At 37.8% G+C, this 17,926-nt stretch overlaps 1 protein-coding gene across 7 annotated transcripts in view; it reads right to left on the reverse strand.

The window, feature by feature from the left end:
• Nucleotides 1-17,926, reverse strand: part of UBE2U (ubiquitin conjugating enzyme E2 U) — a 72,872-nt gene that overhangs the window by 34,730 nt on the left and 20,216 nt on the right. For 3 of the 7 annotated variants that reach the window (XM_054554411.1, XM_054554410.1, XM_054554405.2), the window contains exons 7-8: nt 7,987-8,075; nt 3,008-3,076 (exon numbers count right to left, since the gene is read on the reverse strand). The exons of 1 other annotated variant lie outside the window; for it this stretch is intronic. In XM_054554411.1, the coding sequence (XP_054410386.1) occupies nt 3,008-3,076; nt 7,987-8,075 (158 nt within the window). The remainder of the gene's footprint in view (nt 1-3,007; nt 3,077-7,986; nt 8,076-17,926) is intronic. 3 more of the 7 variants (XM_024257526.3, XM_054554412.1, XM_054554423.1) reach the window with 1 other exon arrangement.

The raw sequence follows: 17,926 nt of genomic DNA on the forward strand, positions 1-17,926 counted from the left end.
TTTGTTTTGAGCAACAATAATGAAGAAAGTATTAAAATAACTCATATAAAACCGAGACATCATAGTTTAACAAAATTCTAATTCAGCACTTCAAGTAGAAAATTAGAACTTTGAAGTTGGAAATGACATTAAAGACCTTGCTTGATCCTTCACAAAGCAAGAATCTCCAACAGATGTTCATCCAGGTTCTGAATGAATTACTTATGAACTATACAAAATGCACCACTTTGTAGCTGGGAGACTGCCCATTCCATTGGTAGGTAAGGGTTACAATGTCCTTCCTTAATCTGACTGCTGTGAGTTTCCACTGGTCTTAGTTCTAACCTCTGGAGCAATACTAAGTTCATCCCTCTCCCACAAGAGAGAGTCCTCTGATAGCTCACAGGGAAGCCTCAGTTCTTTTAACTTTTTCTTAGGATATGATTTTCTAGAAACTTAACCATCCTTAATGCCCTGGTGATAAACTCTTTTGATGTTCCTATTAAAGTTAGTGTCCAGAACTGGATCAGGACCTTGAATTGCTTTGAAGCAAAGATGCAAATGGGCTTACTATCTCCCTTGCTCTGTGCACTATCAATTCAGCTCAGACCTGCATTAGTATTTTCTGGAACTCATATTACATCACCACTGGCTCTTAAGCTTGTGGTTAATTACAAGCCTACACCTTCAATCAAATTCACATAAGATTTATTAAAAACCTACTATGATTAACAACAGGTGCTGGAGAGGATGTGGAGAAATAGGAACACTTTTACACTGTTGGTGGGAGTGTAAACTAGTTCAACCATTGTGGAAGACAGTGTGGTGATTCCTCAAGGGTCTAGAACTAGAAATATCATTTGACCCAGCCATCCCATTACTGGGTATATACCCAAAGGATTATAAATCATGCTGCTATAAAGACACATGCACACGTATGTTTACTGCTGCACTATTCACAATAGCAAAGACTTGGAACCAACCCAAATGTCCATCAATGATAGACTGGATTAAGAAACTGTGGCACATATACACCATGGAATACTATGCAGCCATAAAAAAGAATGAGTTCATGTCCTTTGTAGGGACATGGATAAAGCTGGAAACCATCATTCTGGGCAAACTATCACAAGGACAGAAAACCAAACACCGCATGTTCTCACTCATGGGAGGGAATTGAACAATGAGAACACTTGGACACAGGATGGGGAACATCACACACTGGGGCCTGTCATGGGGTGGGGGGAGGGGGGAGGGATAGCATTAGGAGATATACCTAATGTAAATGGCGAGTTAATGGGTGCAGCACACTAACAGGCAAATGTATACATATGTAACAAACCCGCACGTTGTGCACATCTACCCTAGAACTTAAAGTATAATAATAAAAAAACCCTACTATGTTTAAGGCACTGGTAATTTTTACATGAAATATTATTAAGCCAGATCATATGCCCATATATACTTTATCTATTTTCCTATTTCTTATTATTGTTCTGAGCTTAGCTTACAGTCTTGAACTATTTAACCAGCTACATGCTCTCCATCAGTTTTGTCCTTGTCTGGGGCTTTCTTCTTTTTCTTCTTCTTCTTTTTTTTTTTTTTTTTGAGATGAGGATCTCACTTTGTCACCCAGGCTGGAGTGCAGTGGCATGATCATCGCTCACTGCCACCTCCAGTTCCTGAGCTCAACGGATCTTCCCACTCAAGCCTCCCAAGTAGCGGGGACTATAGGCACATGCCACCATGCCTGGCTAATTTTAAAATTTTTTGTAGAGATGGGGTCTCCCTATTTTGCCCAGGGTAATCTCAAATTTCTGGGCTCAAGAAATCCTCCTGCTTTGGCCTCCCAAAGTGTTGGGATTACAGACGTGAACCACTGTGCCCAGCCTGGCGCTTTCTTCTTAATAATGATGAATTTACCCCTTTTAGTTTGATGACATTTGCCATTGATAGAAAAAAAAAATTTTAACTGAATAGTTTCCTTTTTTACATGATTTTCACCAGCAATATTTTTGTCTGTTCCTTAATTTTCTTGCTTCAAACACAGGTAAGCACACATACATACATATTCTTACAGATGTTATTAATACTTTTTATTGGTATTTGGATATATGCTCCTCCCTTCCATTAAAGAAGTAAATCTTAGCTCCCCAGAGTTCTTATGAGGTTTCATTATTTCCTTTAGATGATTATAATAATTAACATTAGCAGATTTTTCTTTTTTTTCTTTTATTCCTTTTTTTTTTTTTTTTTAAGGTAGTCTCACACTGTCACCCAGGCTGGAGTGCAGTGGTGCAATCTTGGCTCACTGCAACCTCCACCTTCCAGATTCAAGTGATTCTCATGCCTCAGCCAGTGAGCAGCTGGAATTATAGGCATGCGCCACCATGCCGGGCTAATTTTTGTATTTTTAGTAGAGATGGGGTTTCACCATGTTGGCCAGGCTGGTCTCGAACTCCTGGCCTCAACTGATCCACCTGCCTCGGCCTCCCAAAATGCTGGGATTACAAGTGTGAGCCCGCTGTGTCCAGCCAGAATTTTTATTATATGCTGGGCACACGTAAAATAGATATGGTTACCGTTAGAATACCCACTGTACAGATGGTCAAACAGACATAGAGAGGTTGAGTAATGTCTTCTCATTGGGACTCTTCATTACTCTTAGCCAAAATTTAAAATTTAATCTCTCACGAATGCTATTTCCTTTTGAGGTTTCTATTTAAGGATAATTCATATCTTTTCTTAAACTTTTTGAGATTGCCTTTCCTCATTTTATATTTGAATATGTATGGCTGTCTCTTCCTTATATATTATGAAACCCCAAATGACACGGTCATCTTTCCTGAATAGTCCCATTAGTTTTACATCATTGACTCATTTTCTTCATTGCTTTCTCCATCATCTGAGAGATGAAAATGCCACAGTACTTTGTACAAATTTTAACACTTCTCATATTTTATCCCTATGGTTTTTTTTCACTCATCTGTCTCTTACCACTTGTCTGTAAACTCCTTGAAGAGCTTACCACAATGTGTCTTCTTGTCTCCTACACACAGCCAATTGTCTAGATATAGAAGGTGCTCAATGAATGACACTGATCGGAGAGAAACAATGAAAGAATGAGGATGGGAGAGACACAGAGAGAAGAAAGGAACCATGTAATTTTAGCAGAAGTTTTGCACATTGAAATTCCTTCATCACTATGATATCTTGCGTTTGTCGCAGTTTTGTAATCTGTGGTAGGAAAGCATCCTCTATTGCATCCACAATATAGTTCTTCTTGCTTTTCTGTTGTGCCTTCTGCAGATTCCAGGGCATTGCTTCTACTCTGCCTTTTTTTTTTTCTATGATACATCTCTTGTCCAACATCTGTACGGGTTGCCCTGAATTTTTTTTTTCCACTGCTAGGATGGTCACATCCAAAAAAAACAATAGCACCAACTTGCCTCAGCATGTTCTATTTTCACACATGCTATCTCATGCTAACCATAGAGCAACATAAAGTAGGATGGAATATTTTTGTCAATCAATAGAAATGAAAACCAAAGTACAAACAGTTAAGTGACTACCTTAAATTCACTTACCTGCACGTGGCAAAACTGATACAGGGCTAAGGAGTTTCTAACTTCTGACATCATTCTTTTTCCACTAGGACCTTCCCAGCCTTGGATGCACATTGTAGTCACCTGGGGAGCTTTAAAAACTACTACTGCCTGGTCCTACTCCCAGAGATCCTGATGTAATTGGTCTTGGGTGTGCCCTCTATATTGAAATTTTTACAAGCTCCTCAGGTGGTTCTCATGAGCAGTCAAGACTGAGAACCCCTGCATTAGAGTCAGATGATACTGCTTCTTGCATCTAAATGTGTTTTGGAGACACTTGCCCTTATTGCTGGCTTAACGACTCAAAGAATAAAAGTCTCCTAGGGTGAAGCAAACATCCCCATCATGCTTCAGGCTGTTTGGTCTGTCTTGATGACAGCAAACAAACATCAGGAAGCCTAGGCTCAGTATTACAGAGTACACTGGTCTGGAGGAATTCTTTTCCTCTAACATAAACATTTCCTTATGGGGATCATATTCTGTCATTAAGGCTCTGTTGCCCACAACCATATGTATTGGTATGTTCTCTGCCAAACCTTTTACTTGCCATTCTATAGCAGTGGAGAGAGAACAGTGGATCCTTGGTACATTTTCCATACAATTGCCTATGCTTATGAACTAAAAATTATAATTATTTACAAATATGCTGCATGTACTTCCGAGTTTGAATTTAAATCTCATACATACAGAGAGAACAATTTGATGTGATATTACAGAGGCAGTAGAGTATCAGAGAAACAGCAACAAATGTGGAGTGAGAAGATGTGGTTCCAGTCTCTGGACCACAGCCTACCGAATTAATTGAGAACACACTTATTGAGAACTTACTGTTCACTTACTGAGAACTCACTATATGCTGGGCACTGTTTTAAGTGCTTCAACCCTATAAAGTATGTGCTGCGATTATTCCTATTTTATGGATGAGAAAACTGGGACACAGAGAGGTTAAGAAACTTAACTAAAGTCACATAGCCAGTAAATGGCAGACCCAGGATGAAACTCTGGTAAATCTGACTCCAGGATGTACATTCTTTACCAACATATGATATTCTCCCTCACATGTGTAACCTTAGGTAAATTACTTAGCTCTTCAGTCTTAGTTTTCTCATCTTAAAACAAAATAATAATAATAATAATAATGCCTGGCACGTAGGGTTGATATACCACCATGCGTGACATATATTAGGTGCTTAATAATGTTGGTTGAATAAATGAATAAAAGAATGATAGATTGGGATGGCTAAAAATATATAGGAGCATACTTCATAAACTGCATTATACAAGAATAAACTTACTATTATGATGATGCCAACGACTATGTATAGATTTGTGGCACAAGATAGGGAAAAGAGTTAATACCCCAAATCAAAATTTAACTACTTACCACTACTCATAAAAGATAAAGCTCTTAAAAATATGCACAAGAGTTTAATAATCTTTCCAATGCTAAGAATGTAACTGTAGAAAATGAAGTTATTAGAAGTTTCTCTTATATTTCTGAGTTGTTGAAGAAACATTCTATAATCTAAAAGCTTCATCTTTATTATTGCCAGGAAATTAGGCCATTAAAAAAGATAGTATTGGATCTCATCCAGCTGAACTATCAAAAGATAAAATGGCCAGCAGCACATGTAAAGTTTACATTTAATTTTTTTAAATTAAGTGCTGGTTATTATTCAAGGAAAGCTCTTGAAACATTCTTATAACAATTCCCTAGAGGAAGAAGAGGCAGGGTGATTGTGAAATCATGCACCAAGTGCTAGATTCAAAGTCTCACAAAATCATTTGGGCTAGAGATAACGATGGACAGTTATTGCCTTTACAAACAGGGATGAGTTACATACTAGGTTAGTGAAAGATGTAGAAACAACAAAATTAAACATTTTGGGGCCAAACTCTTTTTGAGGAGGAAACTGTGGTCAGTGGAGCCTTATTATTTCCTTCCATTTTTAAATTATTCTTTATTGCAAGACAATTATTCCCAAATCTCCTTAAGTTTTGGCACATGCTTCTATTTTTTTTTCCTCTAGCAGTTTGGAGTTTCCAAGTGGCCCTATATATTTACATGTTATTCTAGAAAGCACCATCCTGTAACAATCTGTTTTTTGGTGGAAGGAGTTTGACTGTGAGTGGTTCCCTAGAGTGTGCCAATTAATGTCTCTCAACACAGTGTTTGTGTAATTAAGGGTTATTGCCCCTGCAGGCTATATGAGCTGCTCAGTGCCTCATACATAGTAGGTACATACAGCAGATGTGTTTGCTGAATTGACTAGGCAGCATTCAACAACAAATCTTTGACCTGAATTAACCATTCAAGTACTCTGGTATCAAAAATAATTAATATTTTATACTGATAGAGCTGCTAAAGATTGTACATCTTGATGTACCTTAAATTGTTTTGACCTATGAGTGAGGATGGTAATATATAATCACAAAATAATTAATAGCCAACCTCCTGAAAGAACATGTGATTTCTTAAAATTTATTGATCTAATTTACCTTTTAAGGATATTTATTAAGCTTAGTACTATTTTTTGCCCTCATTTGTACCTTAAAACTTGATACTATTTTTCACTATAGGAAACTATCATAATGATGTGATGAAATACAAAGAGACCTCAAATTAAGGCAATGGTCATGAGGGTGTAGTAGAGTGGAAGCATTCACAATGTTGCAGCAGATAAAATCAACAAGGCTTAATGAGAGAGATAAAGAGATGTAGGAAACATCTAAGATTCTGGCTTTGGTAAGAAAATGTAAAAATAGTGATCTACCACTAACCAAGAGAGGGAATAAAGGAAGAAAGATAGATTTGGGGGCAAGATGATGAATTCACTTTGAGATATTTTGAATATGAGATGCCTATAATACATATAGGTGAGATGTCCCCTGCACAGTTATAAATATGCATGGAAAATTCAGAAGAGGGATCTGGCTAGAGATGCAGCTTTAGGAATTGCTGGCCTGTAGGCAAATGAAAACCATGGTAGGGGAAGAGGTCTTTCAGAGAGAGTAAGCAGAGAGGACTGAATGAAGAAGATATTGCCAAGGGAAGAGGCAGCAGAGTGCTTAGGAAGGGAGATGAAAAGCCATGGATGTATGGTCTCATGTAAATCAAGGAGAGCACAGTAAGAAGAGGACTAAAACGTAATCACTGCATCTGGGAATTCAGAAGTCTCTGCTACTGCTACTGCAGAATGCACCATTTTAGAAGGATGGCTGAAACAAAGTCATATTTCAGTAAGTGTATGCAGACTGGACAACCTACTTTCATCCAGATAATGAAATAGTACTCTAAAGATCCAATTAAATGGAGCCAGAAAGTTGTCCAGCTCTCTCATTCTGTCTTTTTAATTCCTGATGTATGATGGTAACAGATGATTTTTCCTTTTAGATTGATATAATTGAATAGCCCTATGTTCTTATGTTTTCTTGCGGAATTTCTACCTAATATTTCCTGTGGCGTAGAGGAGAAATAAAAAGGTTCTCTCTGGTGTGAAAGCTTTTCTCTGGGGTAAAGGTAGTAAAGTAAATCTCATAAGATTGGGAACTTTTCTGTTATTCCTCCAATTGACATCTTTCTTTCTGGCTTTTAATCAGACTTCAGTCCAGGGCTCTATATAAAATAACTTTGTGTTCTTCTTTGAGAGGCTGAGGCGGGAGGATTGCTTGAGGCCAGGAGTTCCAAACCAGCCTGGACAACAGAGTGAGACCCCCATCTCTAAAAAGTAAAAATAAGGCCGGGTGCGGTGGCTTACACCTGTAATCCCAGCACTTTGGGAGGCCGAGGTGGGCGGATCACGAGGTCAGGAGATCGAGACCATCCTGGCTAACACACTGTAACAACGTCCCTACTAAAAATACAAAAAATTAGCCGGGCATGGTGGCGGGCGCCTGTAGTCCCAGCCACTCAGGAGGCTGAGGCAGGAGAATGGCATGAAACTGGGAGGCGGAGCTTGCGGTGAGCCGAGATTGTGCCACTGCACTCCAGCCTGGGCAACAGAGCCAGACTCCATCTCAACAACAACAACAACAAAAAGTCAAAATAAAAAAAGTAGCCATGCATGGTGGCTTTTGCCTATAATCCTAGCTACTGAGGAGGCTGAAGCAGGAAGATCGCTTGAGTTTGGAAGTTTGAGGCTGCAGTTAGCTATTATTGTGCCACTGCACTCCAGCCTAGATGACAGAGTTAGACCCTGTCTCCAAGACAAAAAGTTAAAATTAATTTTTTTTGAAAAAAAGAACTAAAGTAATAGTTGTTGAATGAATAGTATATAGAGCCTACAGAGAAGTTTATCACTCTTACATAGCAGATGTGTGTCAATTAGTCTTTGAAAGCAAGAAAAATGTTAACAGATTAACATATACCAAAAGGACATAGGATAAGGATAGTTCACCTTACATGGAGTTCTGTAGTATTCGGTGGCTTTTGATGTAGCTATTCTGGACCATGTCTGGTAGTAATCACTAAATGAGGTTGTTTTAATTGGTCTGAAAATATAAATATAAATCAGACAATGGGAAGTTTGTAAATTTTCTTTTTAAAATTATTGTACTGCTATACGGACTGTTCACATAATATCTTGTCACAAGATATGAAACTGACTTGCAAATTGTAACATGTATTTTTAACAATTGTATCCAATATATTGATTCCACCAATAATGAATACAAATAACGAAAAAGAAAATGTCCAAATCATTTTTCAATGATAAATGTAAATATGGAGCCACATGTATATTATAAAAAGAAAAATACAGGTTTAAGACATCTGCCTTTCATGACTAACATTAAAAAAGAACTTTAAGCAAAGCATTATACCTGTCAATTTCTCATTCTATAAGAAACAATAAACATTTTTCTTGAACTTCAATGCCAAATTCTAGTAAAAACCCCTTATTTCTTATAATGAGGACAGAATACAAATATTAGAATTGAGATTAGTTTTGTTTTTACAGAGAATCTGGCTATTTTCAAAGAGGGGAAAAACAGCTCTTTTCTAATACTCCTGGCTGCTACTTTCCCCTCCCTGTGCTAATATTACTATGTCCTAATGAAGAGCAAAGATTGTTATAAGGTGTTAAATGAAAACTATAAAGCAGTCCCTTAAATAACTGCATTTCCAAGCATTTTTCCACAAACTTGCAGAGATTCTCAACACTCTGTAAACAAAACATTACTTAAGCATATTTTTTCAGACATGTGAAATCACTAATTAACTGGCTTAAACAGATGTTTAGACATCCAGTGCAATATGCCTTATGCCTGTTTTCCAATTTAAGTTCTTAGCTCTTTGGAAGAAGAAGCAAGTTTTCAGTCAGAACAAGTATATTAGCATTAGTTTTTATAGGTAAATCATAGGTACCTTAAATTAAGTATTTGACTCAACTTTTAAATTAATGAGGCATTATCTAAATGTGTTAATTCATTCATTTATTTAAATAACAATTATGCACACCTAATTTTAAGACTAACATTTTTCGAATGTGTTATTACTTTTACAATCACACTTAAGTAGAAATTTGAAACTTGACGAAGATAAATTAATCATTACTATTATTGCTTCCAGAGCTGCATGCTGTGCTGTAGACGACTAAATGATATACTAAACTAACATGAATTTGCCAATGAAATGTCTCAGCATTTGGCAACAGAGGTAACAAAATGAAAGGCTGCATTATATCTCCTGCATGAAAAAGCTTGTGATCAATTTGCTGTCACAGATCATTTAGCAGACAACAATGACTCAAGAGGAAGGAAACTGTCAACACACTGTCTCATGAAAAAAAATACACCATCTTCAGGCACAATCGTCTCCATTGTTTTTTGTCTGACCACGACCCATGACCTTTTCCCTTCCCAGGGTGTCCTGTTCAATTTCAAACTGTTAGCCTTCAGGGGCTTTCTGTTTTTTCCTCCATAATAATTAAAAATATTACCCTAAAAGGTATAACTTTAGTGAGGTTTGAATATACAAAGCAAAATGTCTTACACATTTGGGAGTTTTTGAATTTTCAATTCTATAAAGGAAACAGTCCCTTAAAAAAAGAGAACAGTAAGTATATTTTACTATTATTCAGATAAAGTAAGCTTACAGAGATATATGCAGCATAAAAATACATGTGTTGATAGTTTCAACCAATGATGGGAATTTACTGAGTATTATCATTGACGTTATGAATACAAAAAAGTAGAAGACATAATTTTAAACTGAACATTAGAATTTGTTATCCTGTTGGAAAAAATAAGATATATACCTGGACTAGTGAATTGAACAGCTTTATATATTAACACGATAAAGTGTTATATAGTTTAACGGAGACATTTGGAGAATACAAGAACAGATACTTCTCTCCTCTGGCAGTGGCAATAAGCAAAGAAGTCGGAGGAGGGAGATGTAATTTTTTTTAAGTCGTCAGGGAAAGAGTCATTTGGGATACAGGTCTGGAAAAAAAATAAGGGGGCACTGTAGGCCAAGGGAAGAGTATTAGTAATTGCTCAGATGGGAGAGAGCATGGCGTGCACATATGTACATACAGAGGATGTTGGGGGAAGAAATTATAGAACAATTGACTAGAATGGAGACTTCATATTCACAGGAGTTGGAATTGATAAGTGAAACTGGGCAGTGCAGGGTCCTCAGATTTAGGCAGAGAACGGGTTAGAGTTAATTCAGTAATCTTCATCTTGATTTGTTGGGTAATAGACAGCCATCAGTAGTTCTCGAATAAGGCAAGTAAATTATGGAACCCATGTTGGAGCAAGACTTTTCCTTGAAAGTAATAAGCAGGGTGGAGTATAGAAGGGAGATTAAATGCCAGGGGACCAGATAGGAAACAAACGCAGTAATTTAGGGATGAACTACTGAGAGCTAATAGCACAGTGGCAGCAAACGTTATGAAAGGCAGGAGATGAGTTGAAGGCAATGCTAAAAAATTGACTGGACTGGTTGGTTGCCTGACAGGGTGTGAAAAGTGAAGGAATATTACAGTCAAATATTCTTCTAAAGCCCAGAAATCTGGTTAGTTTTGCTGTTAATAGAAAGCATCAAGAGAAACTGAAGTAAAATATGAGTTTAATTTTAGATATAGATTTCAGGTGATGTTAGTACAGACAAGTCAAAATGATCTTCAGGAGTGTGATTAAGACACTGAGATTAGAAATAAGAGATTTGGGTCAAATCAACAAAATCATCGATAGAGGAAGCTACCAGAGAAAACCACCTTCAAAAATGTTAGTAAGTATTTGGAAAGAAAGAGAAGAAACCAACTTATAATTAAGAGGAGCCAATGAAGGAAAGAGAAAGGTTCATTAGGGGAAGAAGAAAATCATGGCAGTGCTATTTCATGGAAACAACATCCCAGCCACAACCAAAGCCTAACAATGAAACCCCTAAATATCTCTGGTTGGAACCTTCCTGTCCATCATGACCTAGTTGTTTAGTATCATGGATACTCAGGGTCTGGAATCAGTTGGCCTGGGTTAAAACCCTCTGGAGCTTCTACTTGTTAGGTGTGTGGCTCTGGAGCAAGTTATCTAACCTCTCCAGGTCTGTTTCCCCATCTATAAAATCAGGAGATAAAACTTTCTGAAGTGGTTGTTGTGAGCACTCAGTGAAATCACGCATGAAAAGAGCCAAGTTTAGCGCCTCTGCAGCACTTAAGTGTCAGCTGGTCTCCATTGCCTTGATAAGTACCTCATCATTTCTCTCCTATTAACTCTAAACAGCTTCCTTGTAGTTTTTCTACCCCTAACTCTCCTTATTCTAGGTTATCATACCTCTGCTTGAAAACCACATTTGGTACTGAGGCAGGAGGATTACCTGAGGGTCAGGAGTTCGAGACCAGCCTGGCCAACATGGTGAAACCCCCGTCTCTATTAAATATACAAAAATTAGGCCGGGCGCAGTGGTTCATGCCTGTAATCTGAGCACTTTGGGAAGCTGAGGCGGGCAGATCACGAGGTCAGGAGATTGCGACCATCCTGGCCAACATGGTGAAACCCTGTCTCTACTAAAAATACAAAAGTAAGCTGAGCATGGTGGCGTGTGCCTGTAATCCCAGCTACTCGGGAGGCCGAGACAGGAGAATTGCTTGAACCAGGGAGTCGGAGGTTGCAGTGAGCTGAGATCGCGCCACTGCAATCCAGCCTGGAGACAGAGCGAGATTCCGTACTCAAAAAAAAAAAAAAAAAAAATTAGCTGGGCAAGGTGGCACGTGCCTGCAATCCCAGCTACTTGGGAGGCTGAGGCAGGAGAATCGCTTGAACCTGGAGGCAGAGGTTGCAGTGAGCTGAGATTACGCCACTGCACTCCAGCCTGGGCGACAGAGCAAGACTCTGTCTTAAAAAAAAAAAAAGAGAGAGAGAGAAAGAAAAGAAAAAGAAAACCATATTTGGTTATGTAATTCTATATGAAAACATCTAAATACTTTCAAATAGAACTTGAAGCTCTTCACCATCTGGCCATTTCCATCCTTTTCTTCTGTTATCCATCCCCACATCCAGAGGCTCCATCATACAGAATTTCTTACTAATCCAAGCACACCGTGGTATTACACTCCTCTTTCTGTGAAAGCTATTCTAGAGACTCCTGTCTCCTCTGTGCCTGTCAAACTCTTACTCATCAAAGTTTGGGTCCAGTAAAAATATTTTGCATATGAAGGCTGTCACAGTGGACATTGTGGTTGCCTCCTCAACAGCTCTTGCATTCTTCCCCCATTATGTAGATACCATACACTCTGATGGGACTGACCCCACCTCTGGCTCTAAATTAGAGCCTGATGGGTTCGGGGCTGTCTGACCACGGTGCCTAATTCAGCAACACGAATTTGACCTAAAAACATCCAATTAGAGCAAAGTTATAGTCGTTTTCTAGTACATCTTAATATCTAGGGGTATCTATGCTCTAACTTTGTTCTTCAAAATTGCCTTCTCATTCTATGTCCTTTGTACTTTTAGATATATATTTAGAGCTTGCTTACGAATTTCCAGAAAAAAAAAAACTGCTGAGATTTTGATTGAGATTGAGTTTAATCTACAGTTTAATTTGGGAAGAACTGACAATATAATAATATTGAGTTTTTCCCAAGCCACAAACATTGGATATTTCTACTTCTTTAAGTCTTTTAAATTTTCTCTCAGAAATATTTGTGGTTTTCAGTACAGATGTCTTGCACATGTTTTGTTACATTTTGATGCTGTTGTAAATGGTATTTTATTATCTTTTTTTTTTTTGAGATGAAGTTTTGCTCTTGTTGCCCAGGCTGGAGTGCAATGGTGCGATCTCGGCTCACTGCAGCAACCTCTGCCTCCCAGGTTCAAGTGATTCTCCTGCCTCAGCCTCCCGAGTAGCTGGGACCACAGGCATGTGCCACCCATGCCCGGCTAATTTTGTATTTTTAGTAGAGACAGAGCTTCTGCATGTTGGTCAGGCTGGTCTCAAACTCCCGACCTCAGATGATCTGCCCACGTTGGCCTCCCAAAGTGGTGGGATTACAGGTGTGAGCCACAGCGCCTGGCCGTAAATGGTATTTTAAAAATTTCAGTTTCTATCTGTTGATTATGAGTATATAGAAACATAATTTTTAATCTTAACTTTAATCTTATACCACGAGTCTTTGCTAAATTCACTAATTTTCAAGTTTTTTTATATTCATTTGGATTTCAGTATGCACATAATCATGTTATCTATGAATAAAGACAATTTGCTTCATCCTTTCCAAACTTTAAAATTTGTATTTATTTTCCTTGCCTCATTGCACCAGCTAGATCCTCCAGTACAATGTTGAATAGAAGTGGTGGTAGTAGACATACTTACCTTATTCCTAAACTCAGGAGAAAAGCATTCAACATTTCACATTTTAGTATGAGGTTGGCTGTTGGACTTTTGTAGATTCCTATTACTGAAATAAGGGAATTTCTGTTTCAGTTTGCTAAGAATTTTTATCATGAATGGGTGTTAAATTTTAACAAATACTTTTACTGGATTCAGTGAGATAATTTTATGGCTTTCTTCTTTATTTGGCTAGTAAATGTGTTACACAAATTGATTTTTGAATATTAAACCAACCTTGCTTTCTTATAATCAGACCCATTTGGTCATTGTTATCCCATTTTATCAGTGGATTCAATTCGGTAATATTTTGATTACAATTTATGCATCTATGCTAATAAAAGGTATTGACCTATAATTTCCTTTCTGGTAGTAATCGCAGATTTTAGAATCTGAGTTTGGAGGTTTGGAAATGTAGTCATTTTCTCTACTCACTGAAAAGGTTTGAACACCTTTTTTTTTTTTTTTAAAGTTTTATTTTGAACAACTTTAGAAATATAAGAGAGTTGTAAAGATAATTGAATATCTTTTTCTTCTTTTAAGAGATGGGTCTCACTATATTGCCCAGGCTGGTCTTGAAATCCTGGGCTCAAGCAATCCTTCCACCTTGGCCAAATAGCTGGGATTACAGGCCCAAGCCATCTCACCTGGCTTGAATAGCTTTTTAAAATAAATTTTATTGCAGCATAATTTACACTCAAAAAAATGCACATGTTTTAAGTGTACAGACTGATGAGTTTTGATACAAAAGTGTACTTCTGCATAACCATTACCTCATACAAGATGTAGAGTATTTTAATTATTCCAGAAAGTTTCCTACTGCCCCTTCCCAGTCAATCTCCCTTGACATTCTGGGTAATCACCGATCTGATTAATCTGACAGATTAGTTTTGCCCGTCCTAGAACTTCATATAAATTGAATCACATAGTATGTACTCTTTTGTTACTGTGTTTTTTTTCACTCAACATAATGCCTGCATACTTATTCCCTATTGTTCCATGTATCAATAATTAATTCATTTTTATTTGCTGATAGTATTCTTTATATTAATAAAGCACAATTTATTTATGCATTCAACTGTTGATGGACATTTTGATTGTTTCTAGTTTGAGATATTATAAATAAAGCTGCTATGAACATTTGTGTACAACTGTTCTCATGAACATATATTTTTCATTTCTTTTAGGTATATACTTAGGAGTAGAATTACTGGATTACAGGACAGGTAATGTTTGATATTATAAGAAACTTAAACTGTGTTTCAAACTTGTTGTGGGCATGTAAAGTGATAAAACAAGATATGCAGCAATGTACGAAAGCTCCAATGACTCCATATCTTTACCAACAAATGGAATTATTCATCTTAATTTGAGTCAATGGTGTCTTCTTTCAATCTTCTCCATCTCAGTAAATGACAGCAGAACCCACCCAGTTCAACCCCAAATCTAGTAATTATCCTTGGTCCCACTTTTTCTCACGCCCCACATTGAATCAGTAATTCTCCTTCAGCCCAAGCCTTGAATCCACTCATTTCTCCTCCTCCATACCTACGCCCAAACCCTTGACTGAACCACCATTGTCTTGCCCCGATCAACCAAAAAAACCTAATAACTCTTCTCTTTGCTTCCACCTTAGATCCTTCACAAACTATTGCCCTCATAGCAGTTAAAAGTACTCCTTTTAAAAGTTAAATCTGGTTCTGTCTCTCCCTTTCCTAAAAGCTGTTCAACAGTGTCCCAATTTCCTTACCTGGTATAATAAAATTAATCTAAATTCCTTACATGGTTCATAAAGTCCTAAGTGATTTGGCCCAGCCTACTTCTCTTACCTCCATCTACCTCTCTTCTCTTTTCCCCCTTGCTGTGTTCTAGCAACAGCAGCCTTCTTACTGATTCTCTCACACCATACAAGTACTCAATTTAGGGTCTTCACATTACTCTCCCAATTTTTTACTCCTTTTTCCTTTCAATTTCACAAATCTTGATTTTTCAAGATAATACCATTTACAAGTTTACTTCATAATGGTTCTTGAGTTGTCTTTGACTAAAGTTATTATAATTACTTTCTATGTACTTAACTCATTTAATCTTCATAGCAATTCTATGAAATCAGTACTATTATTACTAGCATTTAATATATAAAGAAACTGAGACACAGAGAAATTAACTTTTCTTAGTCACATAATAAATGGAAGAATTGGGATTCTCTCACTTGCTATTCTAGAAATGCCTTTCAGGTGTGTGTGTGTGTGTGTGTGTGTGTGTGTGTGTGTGATAATATCATATACAGTATTTTATAATGCACTCTTTTCATTTACTTTTTTATTGTGGCAAAAACACATAACTTTATCATCTTAACCATTTCTAAGTGTACAGTTCAGTAGTGTTAAGTGTAGTTACATTGTTGTGCAAGAGATCTCTAGAACTTTTTCATCTTGCAACACTGAATTTCTGTGTCCAACTTTTCACTTAATATTTTTTTTTTTGACACAGAGTCTTGCTCTGTTGCCCAGACTGGAGTGCAATGGCGCAATCTCGGCTCACTGCAACCTCCACCTCCCGGGTTCAAGCAATTCTCCTGACTCAGCCTCCTGAGTAGCTGGGATTACAGGCATGTGCCACCATGCCCAGCTAATTTTTGTATTTTTAGTAGAGACAGGGTTTCATCATGTTGGCCAGGCTGGTTTTGTTTGTTTGTTTGTTTGTTTTTAATTTTTTTTTCTTTTTATTATTATTATTATTATACTTTAGGCTCTATGGTACATGTGCGCAACGTGCAGGTAAGTTACATATGTATACATGTGCCATGCTGGTGCGCTGCACCCACCAACTCGTCATCTAGCATTAGCTATATCTCCTAATGCTATCCCTCCCCCCTCCCCCCACCCCACAACAGTCCCCGAAGTGTGATGTTCCCCTTCCTGTGTCCATGTGTTCTCATGCCAGGCTGGTTTTAAACTGCTGACCTCAGGTGATCCACCCACCTCGGCCTCCCAAAGTGCTGGGATTACAGGCATGAGCCACTGCACCCGGCCCGCTTACTTTTAATGTTAGCAAGTATATCTCCAGAATCATATCCAAAGGCTGCTTTTTGGACATTATTGCCTAAACCAATATTTGTTTAGTCAATCAGTTTTGTTGGACATTCTGTTTTCAATTTCTCATGATGTATAATTCTATGATGAATATTTTTGGAATCTCTATATATTAGTTTAAATATATCTTTAAAGATAAATTTCTAGAAGTGGAAATGCCGTGTCGAAGGCATGCATTTGTCTTAGGATTTTTGATATGAAATGCAAAAGTTACACTCTTCTGTCTGTATCCCTCAAGTTTTGTCTTGTGCCTGCCCCTTTAAATGATTTAGCCACTCGCATACAGATGTATATTTAGCATGTTCACCATCTATGTTTCATTTTCATCTCCTCTCTTGATTATCAAGCAACCAATCCTCCCCTCCCTTTCCTCTTCTAGCTTTTATCTCAGCTCCTGATAATCTTATTTTGGTTGCCCCTGGCATTCATGATTCATTTTAACTTTTTATTTAGGTTGTCAAAATGCATTCCCCTGGGTCAGGCTGTTGGAAAGATGTCCTGTTGTAGCTCCATTCCTGTTGAATGTGCTGTTGAATGTGCTGTTCCCTCTGCCTAGGATCCCCCGGCCCCAAAGTCTATAGGTGAATCCCCATTCTGCCTCTAGAAGTCACTTTGGCATCACCTCCTCTGAAAATTTGTCTTTATGTGTTCATCTCCCAATCCCTGCCAAGCCTGAGTAAGATGTTTCTCCCTCTGTGCTCCCCCAGCATCTTGATCTTACCTCTATCATAACACTTACTATATTATATTTATGTTCTACAACAATAAACAGTCGTGGCCCAATAAAATATTGATTGCATTTAAAAGAGGCAGTTCCATTTAAAAGAGTCCCCAGAGATGGATGACTTAGTGAAAAACTGAAGGCCTGTGAAGGAAGCCTAGAAAAAATAAAAACCACAGGGGAAAAGGTTTCTGCTAAATATGACTCATTTTAGACATGATTCAATCTGCCCTCAGCATTCTTCCCTTAGCCACGATCTTGATACCTTCCCTGTGATCTTCCAGCTACATTCTCTGGTGGCAAATGCTGTCTACATTGACCTAATGGATCGACAGGCCTACTTCTTGCACTGTCTCCCTTTCAGAAGAGGAACATCTTCTGATACCATGCAACAATTAATACAAAATAAAACAAATAATTTATATTTATGGAATGGGGAAAAAAGAAGAGGGCTTCCAATGCTAGAATATAAATCTCTTGAGGTTAGGGATGACATATTAATCAGGTGGGTATCCTCACACTGGGGCACAATGCCTGGTATACAACATATGCTCAGTGAATTCATTCTAAGTACATGGATGACTGCAGTACATTTTAAGTACATTCTAAGTACTAGCTGTTCTCCCAAGGGCTGAAAACCTGTCTGTAAGTGGTATCCTGTAGACCACTGCAAACATCCCAGATGACTAGCACA

The sequence above is a fragment of the Pongo abelii genome, chromosome 1 (assembly GCF_028885655.2).
Source record: "Pongo abelii isolate AG06213 chromosome 1, NHGRI_mPonAbe1-v2.0_pri, whole genome shotgun sequence".
Lineage (NCBI taxonomy): Eukaryota > Metazoa > Chordata > Mammalia > Primates > Hominidae > Pongo > Pongo abelii.